Source organism: Sesamum indicum, linkage group LG1 (assembly GCF_026168435.1).
Source record: "Sesamum indicum cultivar Baizhima isolate 11 linkage group LG1, ASM2616843v1, whole genome shotgun sequence".
In the NCBI taxonomy this organism is placed as follows: domain Eukaryota; kingdom Viridiplantae; phylum Streptophyta; class Magnoliopsida; order Lamiales; family Pedaliaceae; genus Sesamum; species Sesamum indicum.
In genome coordinates, this window is record NC_142657.1 from 16,838,161 (window position 1) to 16,851,613 (window position 13,453).

Sequence of the window (13,453 nt, forward strand, 5' to 3'; positions counted from 1 at the left end):
TTTGTTTAATTAATTTTTTTGTTTTTAACTTTCATCACTATCTATCAAATAAATAAATGAATAGTTTGAAATTTTTTTATCTAATTTTTTTTCGGTATATCAAACTTAGGGATTATATACTAATATCATTCCTTTATACTTTTGTCATTCACAGATTTATCTTACAAACCGTTATAGTATTGGCAGAGATGAATAGGGATGAACACATAATTTTAAAAACTGCTCAAACAGATCAAATTGACTCGAATCATTGGGTTGTCTCCTTGAAAACTTAATTATTGATATACTTTAAGTAATTGAGTTAGTTTTAGCTAAATTTTTAATTGAGTGAGTCGAATTTCATGACTTAGAACAGGATAAATTATGTTCAATCTTGATTTATGATGAGGAGCAAATTGAGTTCAAGCGAGTTTTTATTAATTAATTTTATTGGAGTATTACATTTTAAATTGTTTATTTTTAGCTCTGCTTATATAGTAATTCAATATTTTAGAATTGAAGCAAATAAACATGAATGCTTCCACCACTCTTTAAGATCACCAGAAGCACAAATATTATCCACACAAGTTTCAGAATACAAACTGCCAATCAAATTCCAAACAATTCTCGCAGAAATTCCGCCCCCGCCAAAACGGTAGCTAACCGTTACCTCGGCGGCGGCGCCCGCATCGCATCGCCATTTTCTATAACCTCAAAACACCGCTGTGGTCCACATCGCGGCGTTGACCAAGCACACCTCCTCTATCTCCTCCCCAGCCTCCACTCCTACCCCCGTCCACATCCGTACCCCCTCCACCACTTCTTCTCATCCTCATCCTCGCCACCATAAGCTGAGGGTGATCGAGGAGAAGGAGAGAGAGCGGCAAAGTGTGGGATTGCGATTAACGACATTGGAGACAGGATTTTGAAGTTTAGGCCGACAAGTCATGAGAAAGCGAAGCCGGGCGGGGGTAAGTCTTTCTATAATCATTTTCTTCTGGTTTGCCTAGTTGTTTAATGAGTCAAATGTGTGTGGTGTTGACTGAGTTTACTGCTTGTTTGCTGTTGAAGATGATATTATATGGGCATTATTCTGTAAAGTTGGAGTTTAATTTAATGGGTGATTTGAGAAACAATGCTTGCTGTTGATAATGGTGCTCCAATCACAGATTTTACCTTCTGATCATAGGAGAATCAGAATTCCATAGGAGAATCAGAATTTTTTCACTCTTAGCTGGATCTTTGTTGACCCGGGGAAATTGGTTAAGTATGCAAGTTGATCAAGGTTCCAAGTTTTAAAATTGATGATGGTTGTTCAGTAGTAATCCCTGTCATTAAAGTCCACTTTGCGGCATTCTTGCGAGTGTCTTGTAGAAATAACTCCCTACTACTATATTTGTATTGGACATCATCTACTTCTGTTTAGCACGTTTCCAGCAGCAGATTCCGGTAGCCATCAGTGTATGTATGCATGCTTTTATCAAGATATCCTTGAGTCAGTCTGTATTATGTGTAAACAATAAGTTGGTCTGCCCGTACGTAATCAATCTTAATACATGTGTGCTGTTAAATTTCTTTTATGTTGCACATTTTCAGGAATAGGGCAGGCAACATCTGATGCGAGGAAGTAAGAGTTTGCATAGAAATACTCTGCGGCACTATAGAAATGAAGATGAATTTAGCAGTTTTTCTGAGAAGAAGTTCTAACTTCTAGACCAAAGTATACCTAAGAGAGCTAATAAGTATGTTAGCTTGATCATAAACTGTCTGCCTGCTGTTCTAAGAGTGTTCTTGGAGTACTTTTCCACCAATTCTTGGGATACATACTGCCCTTGCCCTAGCATGATAAATATTGGACAAATTCTTGAAACGAGGCACACAGGAAAAACTTGAAATACGATACAGAAGCAAAAAGCTACTTCACAATGTTTAAATAGTTGAAATCTTGTCGCCTTCTATGCCAGTTTGTCTATGCATATTTTTTTTACTGCATTGAGAATATTTACTGAAAGGCTTAGGGAATGTATTGTCTGGACATCGTTCTGTGTTTTAATGATAAACCATGTTTAACACCATTCACTTTCATATATGTTGTGGAGAATGGTAGTATCAGAATGATTCTATAATATGCATTTACTAAGTATTCCACTTTTAGTTGTAAGTATTCTATATTTCTATCATGTGACGAAAATTAATTGGCGTGACCACTAACATAATAATCTTGTTGAAATATAATGGCTATTCAAAGTTAATTGATTACCATTAATATCGCTCTTCTGTTTAGGCTGTCTATTTAATAACCGCCAGTTCTTAAGCTATCATGGCGTAATGATCTTCTTCATCTGTTGAACAATATTTTCAATCCTCACAATATCTAATCTGCTGAGAAACTAAAGTTGGAGCTCGTCCGATGGAGTCAACCCATATTTAAAGAGGCTATTTGTCATAGAGTGTGCAGAGCCACATGTCAACTTTGGGACTCTTGGATGGTGGATGCATCAATGGTGCCGGGTTTTTGGCTGACTTGACTGGTAAAAAAAATCCGGATCCTTGCTTGATATGTTATTCTTTAATACGTGAGAGGCAAAATGGTCATTATGGGAATCGTAACTATTTTAACCCCCATGAAATACGCTGGTGATTCCGGAAATGTTTTTGTTTTTTTGATTAATAACCGCAACTGCGAACAAAAATTCTCAAACTACTTTTATAACATGATGTCTGCTCTGATTAATGTAGACAGAGATTTATCACGTGATCTTCGTTCCTTTGCTGTGGTGGCGCAGCGCACCACAAAGATTAAGCATCTATCACCTTTTGTGCATAAAAAGGTTAGTGTATCTATATACACGATGATCATACTTTTCTCATGAATCTGAAAATAAATATTGTCTGTATAAACTTGGACATATTTGACTATGTTATTTTGTAAGATAAACATTCTCAGAAAGGCCTCCAAGCCATGGTTCAAACGCAGGAAGACGCTGTTCGAATATTTCGGATGGAATGACTGGGGTTCGTACTGCATCATTTCTGAAAGCTTGCTCTCGGTGACAACCCAAACTTCAAAGCCTAGGCAAGTCCTGTAACATTCCCCTGGAAATACAAATTTTTTCGAGTCAAAATTTTTTGCAGTGAATTAGCGTTGTCTTTGGAACCTGAGCTTTTTATAGTATCTATGTCGAGATTATTACATGAGAGAGCAGGAAATTGGAGCAGGTTTAGCTCCAAATTTTAGGCATCAAATAATGTAAATTATATTTCTAGTTATGCTCTTGATAAAATGTGGTGCTCCAGTTATGTTGGACTAGTAATGAATTGGTGCAAGTTAGATTATTTTTTGTTGATAATTTCTGATGTTCATATGACTAGTTAATTGTCCTGGGTTTTATGTTGTAAAAATAGGAGAACAATTCTTCACTAGAAGTGGATCGAAATTACCTAAAAATACAACAGATTATACCGAGGTAGATCATGAAATTGTATGATTTAAACCCGAATTCATTTGAAGCATCAGATTTATAATTTAATTACGACGGATTGTTTTGCTCCTTTTGAATTTCTATAGAATTATGACGATAAATTACAGACAGACAAGTAGGAATCCTATGTTGGTTGGTTCTACTGAAAACTGGAAGATGCTACCAATTATTAGCCAATTGAGATTCTTGATTGGGTGGGATTTCTTTTGTCGTCTACTGCAGAACCAGTGGCTCCTTATGGTCAATCCAGTAATGTCTTTTTTTTTCTTTTTTTTAATCAATCACATTATTGACCTAATTATGGGAATGGTCCAAAAAGATCATTGCAAAATTTTCGCTACAAATATGTGTTGAATGGAGTAAGAGATAGAATAGGACTTACAACAAAACATTTAATTCGAGTGACTTTTCTGTATGATATTTTGGGATGCCATAGTTGTTGATGCATTTTCTATTCTTCTTTAGATATTTTAAAAAAAATATATATATAAGTTTCGTTTGAATCTCTATGTAACAAAATTCAAGTAGTAGCGATTACAAGATCAAACGATTTTGGGTTGTAATATTTTCCTCATACGAATATTGTATCCAAAAAGACAATATGGTAATTGTAATATTTAAATGTTAGCAATGTTGTTATTTATTTGGACATCATGAAATCGAGTTTTAAGGAGAGTCGGGAAATTATTTTTCTAAATTTTTTTTGAAAAAAAAAAATAAAAACAAAGTCATTCTTAGTTATGTTAAATTAAAACTTATATAATGGTTAATTACATTTTTTTCGTTTCTATATATAGACAATAATTCAATTTTGATTCATCAAATTCTAAATCCTCAATTTTGGTAACCATTCTTGTCGAAAGTCGAACAAAAATCAAAAATCAAATTTTTAGGAGCCCAAATTGATCTCCAAATAAATATATTAAGGCTTCACCATATTACATTATATACCAAATAAAATTACAAATTGACACCAATGTCTAATAGATACCAAATAAAATTACAAATTGACACCAATGTCTAATAAATAGTGTGGGTTTAATGTGAATAACTTGTATGCTACTCCAATTTTTATACTCTCACATGCTCACACACTTGTGGTAAGTGTTGTAGATTTACTCAGAAAATATTGGTATATTGCAGCTTGCCCCTTTACACAAACCTGTTCACCACAACAACCCTTCTAAAATTGACATTTGCAAAAAGCCTCCACCCCCTTTTTAACCATTAAAAATAAGAAAAGCTCAAACGTTTTGTTGTAAAAATTAAGGAAAAATTGTAAAATTAATCCCACAGTTTAAAATCATTTCAAACTTGACCCCACAATTTAGACAATTTTAAATTTAACCCTATATTCAGTTAAACATTGCAAAAAGAGACCAAAGTATTGCAAAAAAATCCCTCCCACTAAAAATATTAAAACTAACAGAAAGTCACGAACACGTGGTCCGCCATTAATGTTGGGGCATTTTTTGCAAGTTTTTGTTTATCTCTTTTTGTAATCTTTAATGGAACATGAGGTTAAATTTAAAAGTGCAACAAGCGTGGAATAAAATTTAAAAAATTACCCTAAATTGTACAATTAATTTTATAATTTTACCGAAAAATTAAATAATTTCTTGGTGGCATTATCATTTATAGCTGAAAACCCTGATAAAAGGGGGGAGTTGGACTCAAATTGGCTGGTTAGTACACTCCTAGTCTACTTTCTTATATTTATGACTTTTTTATAGTTGCAACAAAAATATATCGAAATAATAAATTTTTAATTTTTAATTTTTAATTAAAAATTTTAATTTAAGAAACCTATATACAAAAAAATAAATAAAAAATACAATAAAAGTACTATATATATATATATATGTGAATCAATTACAATTGCATAATAATTTTAACCACTAACAACTATAGCAATCAATCTACTGATGATTAAGTATAAAATATTTATAAGCAATCAGCAATTATTATTAAAATAGAAAAATTAACTATTAATCAAGTAAAATAATAATTTTTATACGTTGTAAAATCGAGGTTATGATGATGGAGCCTTAATTTCATTAATTAATCTCAAGTATGTACAGTTTGGTACAGCTTAAAAGTATGTATTGAATGAATACAAGCAATTTATGTGTACGTAGTTCAATAATGGGTTTTTTTTCTCAAATTTATTAATTGTTATAGTTATAAATATTTATTTATTATTTAAAATTATATACATATTTTTTAAATTAATTATTATGTAACAAATACACCTTCTTGACGGGCCTACTGTATAGTGGACGATTGTTGATTTCGAGCGATATTTGTAACCTGTCGAACAATAATGAACTATTTGGAATTATAAAAAAACCTCAAGATAATCCACAACCTTTCAATTTTCAATTTGTTGTTGATTTGATGTTTCTTTTAGTTATAATTACATCATTCTTGTAATGCTAATAGTTGATAAAAATAATTAAGTCTTAGCAATGAAAAAGAAAACCCTAGTTTCAGTGTGCAAGTTGGCATGGTAGGTGGTTCAGTGATAATACCTTATTTTTGTGAAAGATACGTCATAAATTCAAATTAAAAATTGAAAATCAACTTTAATCCTTTTTAGAATAAGGAAAAAGATTCCAATTGATGAGATAAGCTTAATTATGTAAATTTGGTCCTTTTTACTCTAGCTATATTATTATTTTTAGTAAATTAATTACAATCACATCATGATTTTCATTATTAAAATAACAAAAAAAAGCTAACTAGTATTAATGTAAAAAGTAACAAGCCGAATAAGTACATTATTTTCAATTTGAAATTTACAAAAATGGCAATTAGACTAAAAATTGAATATCACATTTTGATTTCAAATCTAATGAGTAGCGAAAATAAAATTTGTGGTCAAGTCAATTACCCAATTTACCCTCGTGATCTCATGAGGGGCCTTCTTCATGTTTTCTCAAATATTTTACTAATTTATACATAACTTAGTAGCTTACTTGAAAATTCTTCAAAAAAAAAAAAGTTTGCAATTTTGGCCAGATTTAAGTTTTTCGATGTGTTTTATTTTATGGTGTTGATTCGGCTTTTAATTCTTTTAAGATGTGCTTTTAAAATGTTTTTTTTTTTTAAATTTTTGGATAAATTATAATAAGTTTTTCTCAAGTTTAAACTTTATATATATCCCTAATTTTTTGAAAAAATATTAATACCAATTGATTTTAACATTTGCAATTCAATCTGTTAGATTTTCATCCATTTATTGTGGTAAATTGACCAAAACATCATTGTGCACTTTGAATCATAATTTTACTAATTATAAAAAAAAATTAAATTTTTTTATGGACTAAATAGATAATCCTTTTTTACATTTTTCCTTTACCTCATCCAACTTTTTAATTTTTAATTTTTTTTGAAAAAATATGACAAGAGCAAAGTTGATCATTTTATATCTATATCCAAGAATTACATAATTTTATCAAATATCATGGAGTTATTCGTAATTTTTCAAACAACAAGAGGGTATTTGTAATTATGTCAAATCTCAGAAAAGCTTGTTGTAATTTATTCTATTTGATATTTAAAAGCAAAGAAGAAAATTAAAATTGATGTGGGTGGCTTACGATTCGATAGATGTCGCATTGTATTGTTTGTTATTATATCTTTAATTATTCTTTTTTTTTAAAAATAAGCATAACTAAATAGAATAATTTAAATTATAAATTGCTCAAACTACTGGTTTACGACAAATGCAAAATGCATACTTACATAAAAAATTAATTTGACTTCCTTCAAAAATTTCAACGCAATTCCAGTGGGCTCCGAAATTCATTTATTGTGTTTGTTTTCAATTTTCGATGCTGAAATGTACATCTTCAATCTATTTATTTATGTTTTTACAAAAAAATATAATTTAATGTATTTTTATTAACTTAAGACATCACAAAATATGAAATCAAATATATTAAAAACCCACAAAATACACATAATTATCTCTTTCTTTTTCTCATTATTTATTTTTTTTTCAGATAGACTCTAAATTGGTAAGATATTTATTTATTAAAAAAGAAAAAAAAGGAAGTCAAATACCCTCATTATTCCCAAGTCAAACAGATGAAAGTCAAATTCCCTCCTCATTTCCTCAAAGTTAAAAACTTAAAACTAAAGTGTATTATTCCTATAAAATAATTAAAAAATATCTCTATTATTAAGGAAATGGGCCTTCCTGTCTTACCTATATTTGATCTATTATTGTATTTTTAAATATTTAATTTTATTTCTTTATTTATCATATAATTTTTCATCCTTCCACTTTTGTAAACCTTCATGCCTAAAAAAAGTTAAACTTCTTTCAAAATTCAAAAATGCTTTAGAGAAAAAGAAAAAAATTATTATTAAAAATTTCTATAAAGTACAATTCCATTATGTACAGAATTAAATATGCATTTTAATTTATTTTTATGATTATATGTATTTAATTTTTAAGAATAATATTCATTTTTGGTACACAAATTGAGTATGTCATTATTGCTACTTGATTAGTATATAAAAAGGACAAGAGGGGGAAATTGGTAAAAAATCTCAGTTAAGGAATTCTCTCTCCTCTCTTTTTGGCCCACAGATCTTTTTCACCATCAAGATTCAAGAATGTGACCTTATTTAACTCCAAGCAACTAGAGAAGAAATGGGAGCTTCAGCCTTCAGCTCCATCTTCAATAAATGCCACATGATTGTTGTTGTGAACTGCCAGTCTTCCTTTTCTTGATAGCTTAAAAGGAACCGCATTTGCCTTTTTCTTGACATCCTTTGTCTCACTCTCTTGTTCCCTTCTTACACAAAAAAGAATGCGAAAAGGTACTGAGATTATAGATATACACAAACTCGAAGCTAAGATACACACAGCTTTATATAAAGACAGCCCATCAACCTCAAAACCATTTCAAATTTTAACTGCCATTATATAAGACAAGAAAAAGAAGCAAAAGATCCCATCTTTTTCTTTTTTCCCTCTCTTCTATCAAGAGAAAGAATTATTGAAAGTAGAGAGGAAGGAAAAATGAAGTTTTTGTTTTTGTTGTTTCTGCCCATTTGGGTTTTCAGTTTTCCTCTGTTTTCGGCTCCACTTGAACCAGCCACCAGCCCGGTTGCTCATCCTGTTCTTCCTGCTGATAAAGATCCTTTCTTTAAGGGTTCTGCTGATTTGAGAGCTCCTTCTCCAGGTACTTTCATAAGGCTTTTTTCTGCATTGCAATTGATCTTCTATGTGTTCGAAATGGTGGCTCTGAGATTTTAGAGTTTGTTTTGATGTTTTCTTGAATGTTTTGATTGGACCTGTTTGTTTTCCGGTTGAAGGTTTTCTCACCAAGATTGAGGTGGTAATATGGGAATCTCAAATTGTTGCTGCGTGTTCTAATTTTCAGGCATTGATCAGCTTTTAACATAATGGGACTTTTCCTTCTATTTTTCTTCTGGTTTGGGTTGGAAATGAAAGTTTGATTTCAACGTGGAGTATCTTATGTTGTTTACATTGTTGTGTTGAGCTAATTTATGTTCACTTTTCCTTAAATCAGAAGTTGCAAAGGTGAAGGTAGTCCACCACCAGGATTTAAACAAGAAAATCCTTATTGCACTTGTTGTTGCTTCATCTCTTCTTGGTGGAACTCTGCTGCTGTTATCTTGTTTTTCACTCTATAGAATGAAAAAGTCGAAGGAATGCAATGCAAAAAGCAACCAGAGTTCAGGTATGTTTCTATTTCAGAGATGATTCAGTTTCCCCTTTTCCCTCATTTCGGTATGTGGTTGATCACGTGGCCTCTTCATTCCTACTACTCTTGTTCTTGATTCTTGCAATTTTTTCGACTATGCACAAGTAGATGCTGGAAGGGGAATCTCGTTGGTTCCGATTTTGGATAAATTAACTTCTAGGAAAATTGGTGGCAAGAAAGGTTCAGTTACTGTTATTGAGTACCAGTTGCTAGCGGCTGCGACGAACAATTTCAATGAAGGGAATGTTGTGGGCGAAGGTGGATTGGGGCGTGTATATAAGGCTTATTTCAATGACCATCTCCGTGCCGCAGTTAAAAAAATATATGCTGCAGGGCAGGAAGCTGAAAGAGAATACGAGGTAAAGTCAAGGCATACTGCAGTCTGCTGTGGTTAACTTTCATTATCTTTCACGGATGTTTGATATTGCTCAAACATCGTTTTTGAAATTGCAGAATGAGGTCCATTTATTGAGTAGAATTCAGCATCAAAATATAGTTTCTCTTTTAGGATATTGTATTCATGGCGAAGCGCGGTTCTTGGTTTATGAACTGATGGAGAATGGATCTCTGGAATCTCACTTGCATGGTATAATATGTCGTTTTATGTTCTTTTGATGTAGTAAGGAGAAAGATTATTAATACAAATGTGTTGATCCCATGTACTTCAAAATTAAGTTTAGTGGACAAAAATTCAAATGTCTCTCAGGACCTTCTTGTAGATCAGCATTGACTTGGCATCAGAGAATGAAAATTGCTCTGGATGTTGCAAGGTACCTATTTATATTACTGTTTCCGAAACTTCTTTTTTAAATTAATAATCTGTTTCTGAGCTTAACAGATGAATTCATTGTCAATTAGAGGATTAGAGTACCTACACGAGCATTGCAACCCTCCTGTGATTCATAGAGATCTGAAACCATCTAATATTCTTCTTGATCCCAACTTCAATGCCAAGGTAATATTATTGGCAAAGAAACAGTCACTTTCGGTAGAGACAATCTATTTAAATGTTAATATACGGAATGTTTTAGTTTTAGCTAATAGCAGTTTGCTTCAGATTTCTGATTTTGGCCTTGCAATTGCTGGAGGGAACTCGAACAAGACAAACATCAAACTTACAGGAACTTTGGGCTATGTGGCTCCAGAATACTTGTTGGATGGTAAGAACCACTTATCTGTCTCCGCAACGAAATTGTGAATTTAGTGGTGTCCCATCTATAACATCTCTCATTTTATGGGGAAACTCATCTTTTGGGCAGATGACTTCAGTGCCTCATTATCTTGTAGACAATCTTTGGTGAGATAATTAATTTACAAGCACACAGTTGTGTCTTGAAGTACGAAGATACTAACTTTTCCGTGTTGCAGTTATATATTCCAACTAATGTTACCGTCGTAAATGTCAGTAGTAGAAATGAGTTAAACAAACATAATAGAGAGACTGGAAGAAATAACTAAACTTTAGTATTTGATGATAACCGTGCACCTTTTTCCGCGTTAAAGCGAGTTTAAATATCGTGTGGAGCAGCTTTTAACAACTCTTTACCTATCCATCAGGTAAGCTTACTGATAAGAGTGACGTCTATGCATTTGGTGTTGTTCTTCTGGAGCTTCTGATGGGAAGACGGCCCGTTGAGAGAGTAGATGAAACACAATGCCAATCCATAGTTACCTGGGTAAAATCTTTGCCAAACTCGTCTAATCCATCATGTATTTCTATTCTGATTATTACATTTTGCCCTTAATATCCCTACTTTCTTCAACAAGCAGGCGTCACCTCAGCTCACTGACAGATCAAAGCTTCCAAATATAGTCGATCCGGCCATCAAAAACACTATGGATTTGAAGCATTTGTATCAAGTATGATCCTAATACAACAGTAGGCAGTCTTGAAAACAGGAGGGTTAGCTGTGCTAACTTTGATGATCTTTTTGTTTTCTTGGCATAGGTGGCTGCTATAGCTGTGCTATGTGTACAACCAGAGGCGAGTTACAGACCACTCATAACGGATGTTCTCCACTCCTTCATCCCCCTTGTGCCTGCTGAGCTTGGAGGATCACTACGGGTGACAGATTCTTCTTTCTCAACCTGTTCATAGCGTGCAATTTTTTATGATATTTGAACTGCACCTGAGGTGCAATCGTTGGACAATTAACATAAGTAATCAAAAAGCTTGTTTTCACAAACCCCTTCTCCTGGGAAACCTGATTAAGGATTGAAACTGGAAGAAGTGTTGCTTTTGCTCATACACGTAAAGTTGACAGTTTTTTGTTCGACCATGTTTTTTAAATTGCATATTTTTGTCTTGGACTGAATATGTTCTTCCTAAATCTTTTGTAACTCCTCTTTTATGTATATATACAGACAAGAGCGCATTTTTTGGAGGAATTAAGTACCTTTTGAGTGATCTAAGTTTTCTTTATTCTTCATGAAGTTGTCGTTTACAGGCACTGACCATCACTAAGAAATTTGGGAATTTCTGATAGATTTAAGTGCTGCTGAGCCTATGGGACAAAGTCACCCTTGTTGATTTGTTTTACTTCAGTAAACAACAATCATGTCTTTGTCCAATTTTCCCAATTTGAGATATTCGCATTCCAAATATTTACCATTGTTTCAACCTTTCCTTAGTTGGTGTTAAAACTGATTTGCAACCTCTCCCATGAATGCCTTGTTTTTTTTTTCTCACTTCCATGTGAATGATTGTTAAGGTTTTCGTCCAAATGAAATGGTCTGATATGATCTCCTTCAGTTTCACCGTTCATCTTATATTTCACATTAAAAATGAACATCGATTGAGTGAAACATTAATCATGTGCACATGATGTACATTTATAAGATGAAATACAAGATGAAACACAAGAAACTAGAACAGATGGTCCAAGGATCTCATATACGCGCAAGAAGCATCTGGGCTTTTAAGACTTGATAAGGATCGGTGATGACTGGCGTGCCCTGCAAAGTGCAGACAGGTACGAAGAAATCATGCACTGTTAAATCTACGATGAGCTAGTGCCATCAAGCAGTCTGTTGGGCCGTCAAGGACCACATGGGATCATCAGAAAAGTTTCATGAAACATGCTGTGGTCCAGGAGAGCAACTAGACCTAGTAGAGAGTCACTAGGATGGTGAATAGAGTGACTTCTTGAGAGTGAAATTATCCCATAAGTTAGGATTTTCAGTGTCGCAAAAGTTGTCCTAACAAGAGAGGAAGCTGTCTGTATCTGAGCTGAGGCCAAATATCATATTAACATCGTTTTCACGGCATTACCGAAGTTCGTAAACAAGCCATGAACAAGAATATAAAGCATATTTCCTAAGTTCTTCATCAGGAGCGACAATGATTTCTCCGCCCTATAAAATCACACAGCGTTCCCCACAGATCAAGATTTCTTAAACCTCCAAAAACCCACCCCCCCCCAAAAAAAAAAAAACACCCTGTAAACAAGAAAAAGGGGGTGATGAACTCCATTTCTAGCTGGCTTTGTACTAATAGCAGCAAAAATCTGTTTGTGAAGATAGTCCATCCAGGTGGTCATGTGGAACTACATGACCGGCCTATTCTAGCTGCAGAGCTCCTCAACCGCAACCCAAAATGCTGCGTTGCCCATCCCACGGTCTTCAAGCAGCCATATGCCATTGTTTCACCCGAAACCACCCTTGTTCTTGGCCAGAAATACTACGTTGTGCCCCTTGGTACCATCAGGAAACTTCAAAGAAAGTGCCCCCCTTCTGTACTTCGAGAAAACCATCAAGACAATGATCATCAACAAAATATAGGGAAAAGGGACGATGACGATGAAGGCTCTCCTTGTTGGTTGTTTAGGAATAACAAGAAGGATGCCGGACAAAAGAATGAGAACAGTGGTTGCTTGCAGAGTATGAGTTCAGGGTTCAAGTTGAAAGCTGGAAATAGTGAGAGTTCAAGTAAGGATAGGAAGACTGGATATAGGAGGAAGGCTAATGAGGATTCTTCAGCAGGGGTTGGAAATGGAGGGCCTCCGACTCCAGGGAGATTATCACTTGCATCTAATTGGCAGCCTGGTCTAGAAAGCGTTTCTGAGGAATAACGAGCTAGGGGTCATTGAACACTGCAACTACTATATATATTTTTGTATTTCTGGCAAGACTCTTATTTTAGTTTTGATGTAAAATATTTTTGAGGTGGAAATATTTTTCGATGTAAGTTGTTTTTGCATGAAACACACACCTATCTTAGTTTCATTAGATTAACATAATATTCAGATT

The 13,453-nt window shown here is 33.5% G+C and overlaps 2 protein-coding genes across 12 annotated transcripts; both read left to right on the forward strand.

The window, feature by feature from the left end:
* Positions 1 to 504: 504 nt before the first annotated feature.
* Positions 505 to 3,329, forward strand: LOC105164962 (uncharacterized). 10 transcript variants are annotated; one of them, XM_088877839.1, is made up of 5 exons: positions 505 to 950; positions 1,576 to 1,721; positions 2,429 to 2,510; positions 2,719 to 2,810; positions 2,913 to 3,329. In XM_088877839.1, the coding sequence occupies exons 3-5, from the start codon at positions 2,444 to 2,446 to the stop codon at positions 3,066 to 3,068; spliced, it is 315 nt and encodes a 104-aa protein (XP_088733965.1). In that variant the 5' UTR covers positions 505 to 950; positions 1,576 to 1,721; positions 2,429 to 2,443; the 3' UTR covers positions 3,069 to 3,329. The 10 variants fall into 10 exon arrangements, 5 of the variants coding, with proteins under 5 accessions (XP_088733965.1, XP_088733966.1, XP_088733963.1 ...); XM_088877840.1 differs by having other exon boundaries at positions 1,576 to 1,606; XR_002286655.2 differs by having other exon boundaries at positions 2,264 to 2,510; positions 2,719 to 3,329.
* A 4,774-nt stretch (positions 3,330 to 8,103) lies between these two features.
* Positions 8,104 to 13,391, forward strand: LOC105166804 (putative receptor-like protein kinase At1g80640). 2 transcript variants are annotated; one of them, XM_088878239.1, is made up of 10 exons: positions 8,108 to 8,659; positions 9,011 to 9,181; positions 9,314 to 9,564; positions 9,659 to 9,791; positions 9,912 to 9,975; positions 10,064 to 10,160; positions 10,263 to 10,365; positions 10,763 to 10,881; positions 10,976 to 11,065; positions 11,154 to 13,391. In XM_088878239.1, the coding sequence occupies exons 1-10, from the start codon at positions 8,497 to 8,499 to the stop codon at positions 11,301 to 11,303; spliced, it is 1,341 nt and encodes a 446-aa protein (XP_088734365.1). In that variant the 5' UTR covers positions 8,108 to 8,496; the 3' UTR covers positions 11,304 to 13,391. The 2 variants fall into 2 exon arrangements, with proteins under 2 accessions (XP_088734362.1, XP_088734365.1); XM_088878236.1 differs by having other exon boundaries at positions 8,104 to 8,659; positions 10,064 to 10,365.
* Positions 13,392 to 13,453: the final 62 nt, after the last annotated feature.